General features: G+C 32.9%; 1 protein-coding gene across 1 annotated transcript; it reads right to left on the minus strand.

The window, feature by feature from the left end:
• Window positions 1–574: 574 nt before the first annotated feature.
• On the minus strand, window positions 575–4,748 carry LOC108458410 (DNA repair RAD52-like protein 1, mitochondrial). The gene is made up of 4 exons (XM_017757799.2): window positions 4,331–4,748; window positions 3,475–3,512; window positions 3,279–3,373; window positions 575–968 (listed from the first exon to the last, which is right to left on the minus strand). The coding sequence occupies exons 1-4, from the start codon at window positions 4,576–4,578 to the stop codon at window positions 825–827; spliced, it is 525 nt and encodes a 174-aa protein (XP_017613288.1). The 5' UTR covers window positions 4,579–4,748; the 3' UTR covers window positions 575–824.
• Window positions 4,749–5,956: the final 1,208 nt, after the last annotated feature.

A 5,956-nucleotide genomic window follows, 5' to 3' on the forward strand; every position in this document is an offset into this window, starting at 1 on the left:
TGATACATAAACCTTTTTTCTTAAAACTAATTTTAGTGCCACATCAGCACTCATATGTTATTTTCTGTTTTTATAATTTTAATATTAATATTAATTTAAAATAATTATATTAATATTAAAAAATTTACCACCCTAGCCCCAACCCTCTCTGCTCATCAATAGCTTCACCTACTACTAGAGCTAAGCATGATGGCCACCCTCTAGAAACTAACCACCCTTGAATCACAAATTTCTTTGCACTTTTGCAACTGAAACATCACCCTTGTCGAGGTTGCCGAGAGGGAATAGGGTGGTGGAGATGAGGGAGTGGAAATATATATATTTTAATATTACTATAATTATTTTTAAATATAAAATTAAAAAATAACACAAGTGCTGATGTGACACGATCTAAATGGTCAATGGTTTTTTTTTTTAACGGTCTTAGATTTGAAGGTGATTAGGATGAGGGATGGTTTAAGTACCATTTCTAATAAAAAAACATTAGGTACCAAGTTAGGAAAAGAGGTATAATTTAGGATGCAATTTGTCATTTAAGCCAAAAAAAAAAAAGAAGAAAAGAAAGAATAATGGATTTAACCACAAGCCTCTAATCAATAGGCTTAAATTATATCAAAATTACCTACCAAGCAAAACAATGTTTGTTCATCGCCAAAATATGTTTCAACTTACCTCTCAGACAGAGACTCACTACTATCCAAACAAAATAATAGCAACATAATGCCATTTGAACCATACCTACCGCCAAAAGACAAATTTACCACAAGAGTCCCTTTACCCTTTCCATTTGATTGGAAAAGAAAAAGCAGCAGCCCCTTAGCTTTCTACAACAAATCCTCATGATAAAGATGAAGCCCGAGCCCAAAGCGAGCACAAGCTCGTCGAAATGCCATCGCTTCAGCCTTTTGTACAGGATCTCCATAACCAGGATCATCAACCGAAGCAGTCCCTGTAGACTCCCGATATATCTTGCACAATGATACAAGAATAAATACTTGAAGTCATCAGCTACTCTAGTCAGATATAATTATGCTAAAGAACAGAGAAGAAAATTTCATTATCAAATGCAATACATTTTAACAACTCTTCAATACTAAACGTCAAAGAACTCATGTGCATGAATATATTCGATACTAAAAAATACCACATCCAGCAATAATGGAACTAAAAGGAAGTACGACAACAAATTAACAATCACAATGCAAATGTAAGACATTCATATAATCTAGGATAATCTCAAAATAAGTTTACCAAGAGATTCATATTCTTTTGTTGTAAAGATGTCCAACTCTGTAAGCTTATTAGAAATACTACAGTCTAAGCATCAAACTTATCAAGTTCACATACTGCTCCCCGATTTAGGATTTTCAACTCTTAAACAAGCCAGCTGCAAGTTTTTCCCACCTACGACTAGGCAAGCCAACTACAAAATAATGTTCAAGCTAGGAACATAAATAGACTGTTTGCAAAAATAGCATCATCATAGAGATAAAACAATCCAAAGAAACATTTGTTTATGGCTTATGGAATTGAACCTGATCTTGTAAAGCACCAAAGAAAGTAGAATATGACTATAGAAGATTCAATGAACATGTCAATATGTCATTTTCAACTTGTACCACAATGAACAGTCACTAAGAGGTTTAACTTCCGTAAATTTATTCCATAACAAACGTGCCTTTGGTCTTCTTGTTCAAAAAAGGTTTACAGCTTGTCACCAAAAAAAAAAGACGATAATCCTCTCAATATGTGAATGAGAACCAACTGTTTCTACCAATTGCATATTTAACCTGTAGTGTAGACCACACTTACCAACTTGGAAACAGGCAAGTATGGAGTGATCAATCCATTCTTTTAACTTTTAAACCTATATTGTCTTTCGATTGTGAACTTGTATTTTCGAATAAATTAAGAAGTAGAAGAAAATCAAAACTATATCACAAGAGAGAAAAGTTCAGTAAGACTGTGTAGCTCACTCTTGCAATCACAATTCCATCCTTTTTCCACTCATTGAAGAGCAAAAATCTCATCCCTCCTTTGTTTATATACAGGTAAGGGAGCCTCATCAATAATATTGTTGATTATTATATCCTCTAACAAGATGCTTTTTTTTTCAATTGTTTTTCTCTATGGTTCAATTTAAAGCTTGGTCGTTGTTAAACTAAAGTATGATATTAGGGCTTAAGTAAAATAATTGAAGAAATGAAAGAATGACAGTGTCTTAAAGCATATTGGTGTGCTTGTGGTTGGTATGGTATTTTGAAGAACTATAAGAGTCAAGCTAAGAACCAGTTTTTTCTTTCCCAGATATCTAGGCATTGTCTCATTGATGGAAGGTATAGTAGAAATTGACTAATAATAATAATAATAATAATAATAATAATAATAATAAATAGCAGTCTACAGAATAGTAGAATTATGCATTTTATTGTTTAGAAAAGAATCCCGTTTATAATTCTTCAAAGGCTTTTTTTCTTTTTTGCCTCAAAAAACATTTCCCTTTCCTTTTGCTTTTGCTTCTGAAAGCAAAAATGCAAGTGGAAAAGCAACAATCAAATGCAATGCATGCAATGATTGTGTTAGTCTTACCCATAAAAATGATACTGTTGCTCGTTTGATTTTAAAATTCCCGTTTTTAACCCTTAATAACTTTCCATTGTAAGCTAATAGAATTCATTAGTTGAAAAGTAACTACTAAGTCAATTGCTGAAAGATCCTAGGTTAGAATTTAAATGATAATTATCCAAATAATCTATAAATGAGCATTTTTTATTTTCTTCATGGTCAAGATGAGGCAGTGGTCTTAAAGCAAATAATTAGTAAGCATCCTGTCATTAATTTCTTCAATTATTTTACTTCAGTCCAAATGTCAAACTTTAGTTTAACTACAATAACCTACTTCTAAATGGTGATAGCAAAAGAGAAGTAAGGCCAAAACTCTATCATAGAGGAAAAGAATAGAAAAAAAAATAGTAAGCATCCTGTTAGAGGATAAACTAATCAACAATATTATTGATGAGGCTCCATTACTATTGGTCATAAAGCAACTTAAAATTAAACGGCTGATCTTTCCATCTTTATCTACCACAAAACCAAGTAAACCATGTTCACTGAATTCAGCCAAAATGAAAAAAAAACTTAAATAAGAAGATGACAACGTAAGAAGCATTTGGAAAGCAACTTAGTAGCAAGATTAACGAGGAAGCATGCATGTGAACTAACAAACATAAGTTCACAGGATGCATGTCATAGCATGAATCATAAAATAGATCAGATACCTCAGCATCCGTCCCATAGAGTGTTACACGATAGACGACTGATACAGACTTCCCGTCAGCAGAATAAGTAATATTGCGAACCTCACCAGACCATTCTGTACAATAGGTGGTACACTAAAGAATTTTAGTCATAAAATCTCAGTAAGCCGTAAGAAATGAAATTCCTCCAGCCAGAATAATTCCATCTTAACCATACCTGGAGCATGCAGGTTCATAATCCGATTCACAATATGCCTGAAAAGACCAAAAAGTAATGATAAGAAACCGAGTAAACAAAAACCATTGTTACTAGAACGCCAAATGAGACCAAAAATTGACAAGAGAAAACTGATGAAAATGCCGACTTGTGAAGACCTACAATGGTAAGAAAAAAGAAGGAAAAGTTCTTTTCTCAGAGTAGTGCTAGCAGATTCCATGTATCAAATACGAAGCATGGTACAGAAGCAAAAATCATAGCCAGCAGCAGTTCTATGCTTCCAAAATCAAGTGCATAAAAAGTTAAATCCCACAGCATATGTATGCACTAAGCATCTGCATTAAATTAAGCTTACTGATTACAGTTTTTATTATAATGTTCAAGGTTTGCCTTGAATTACATCTTGTCTCTAAAATAACAAAGAGCATATGTGGAACAATAATTTTGTTGGTTTCATTTGAACTCAGCAATTTGCTCAGTCAACAGGTGAACAAACAAGTGCTTCATTTTTGCTGCAAAGTTCATTATCGTTCCTTCTAGAGTCCATGCTCCAAGCACTAAACCCTAAACCTAAAACTTCCGTAGATAAATTGCAGTAATCGTTTTTATACTCCTAGTCTCGTAGCTAAATTGCAAGTAAAACTTCTCATTTTCATAGGCTTTTTGTTACAAGCACCCATTGGATTTTATTTGTTAATCACAGCCTTTCAATTATGTGTCTTTCAAACAACATTTAAATCAGAAGCAGATTTAGTAGCACTCGGTGATTTACAGGCATAAAACCACTAGATACTTAACACACATTTAAAAAAAAACACACAAATTTTAGTAAATAAAAGAGAGAAGATGATAGGACCAGGGGATATATTTGATATTGAAGCCATCTTCGGTACGGAGCCTGACAAGGGAGTCTGGGACTTTTTTATTGAGTTCTTTGAGAATGTCGGCGAGCGGCCTGCTGATTCCTGCAGTGGGGATGGCGTCGTCGTCGTCCGACTTTGTTGAGAAGGATACTAGTCGTACAAGTGAGGACAAAGATTTTGTCAAAGGAGAACGTGTCAAGGGAAACGCGGCAAGGGTTTTAATCGCCATTGAAGAAGCCATTTGCCTTTCCTTTTCCTCAAACTCCACAAACTCAGAGACAGCGCGGCAAAGTCTAAAGTCCAAAGCCGTTTCCAAATTTTGATTTTCTACTAATTCTGTCTGCTAGAGACAGAAAAAGATGAATAGGTATGGGTCCTGAATTTTGGCTCAGTGTAATTTACTTGTAGGAACTCTTCGGCTTTTAACGTAAAATTGGAAAGATGAAAATTTAAAGGTAAAAAAATGGACAGATGAATTATAATTTTTTTCATAATTGTGCTTAATAGAAAAAAAAATCATTTCATTATTTGGTAGAATTAGGATATAAAATAAAACATCTAAAAAAATACATACTTTTGAATTAAAGTACATATATTTTTATTTCTCTCCTCTTTTATTCCATTTTTATGTACTATTATAGAAAATAGTTATCTCTCTTATTTCATTCTCTCTCACTTTTCTTGATAACCAAATACCATCAAAATTTAAATTTAATGTAGGTTTGAATGGACGGTACTTTTACATGTTGTTAGTGTAAAAACAACGGTGACGATGAGATTAGATATTGTAGCGTGAGATAAAAAGTAAGTTAAATGCGTCACGCCGCCATCCAAACTCACATTTACTTTCTTTCCACTTTTTCATTCTCTACTCTCTTTTTTTCTTTTCAATTTTCCACTCAACTAACCACAACCTTAATGTATTCTTATTTTTTTGTTGAAATAAAAAAATTTTCAATTTCATCACTATCATTATAGAAATTGATTTTTTTTTCACTACTCTTTTAGGTATGTAAGTAAATGATTATATTGATTGATTTTTTTTGTTTGACTTGTAACACTTGTCTAGGTACCAAATGTCACAATTAACCCGAATAACTTAACAAATTTTCTAACCTGATTTACTTACAAATTTAGACAATACTAATTTTTATATATGTATCATTGTTATCATTCAACCCCTATGCAAATCCATGGATATTAGATTTTCAATTAGATTATATACATTATAGGACCAAACTTTTACAATCATTCGTCCTTTTTAAACACAAATGATTATTTACAAATTTCAACTTAAGACTTTACTACGACTAAACTAAATTAATCCTCGAGGCATGGTGTCTAAGAGTACCCTTCTATATGCACGATACAGTTATGGCACTGTTCGTGTAAGTATGATGGTGTCTAACTTGGTCTCTCCATGCAAACCTTAAGTCAATCCTTAATCCTACAATACAAGCAGTGAAATCGTAAGTAAAATGAACTTTGTGAAATTCTGCACAATGTTAGTCATAAAAGACTCAATTTCTTATTTGATATCAAGAGTAAATGTTCAAAATTAAGACTCCCTGGTTGTCTTAGAGGATTTCGCAGTTTGACTGGCAAGGTTGATGCTTATG

This window comes from Gossypium arboreum, chromosome 3, assembly GCF_025698485.1.
Source record: "Gossypium arboreum isolate Shixiya-1 chromosome 3, ASM2569848v2, whole genome shotgun sequence".
Lineage (NCBI taxonomy): Eukaryota > Viridiplantae > Streptophyta > Magnoliopsida > Malvales > Malvaceae > Gossypium > Gossypium arboreum.

What these genes read in the sequence shown, in the direction of transcription:
- LOC108458410 (XM_017757799.2), bottom strand. Translation starts at nt 4,578, where the DNA reads ATGGCTTCTTCAATGGCGATTAAAACCCTTGCCGCGTTTCCCTTGACA. An exon ending in TATGAACCTGCATGCTCCAG is followed by an intron (nt 3,374 to 3,474) that starts GTATGGTTAAGA and finishes CCTATTGTACAG; the next exon opens with AATGGTCTGGTGAGGTTCGC. An exon ending in TCTATGGGACGGATGCTGAG is followed by an intron (nt 969 to 3,278) that starts GTATCTGATCTA and finishes TCATTGTGCAAG; the next exon opens with ATATATCGGGAGTCTACAGG.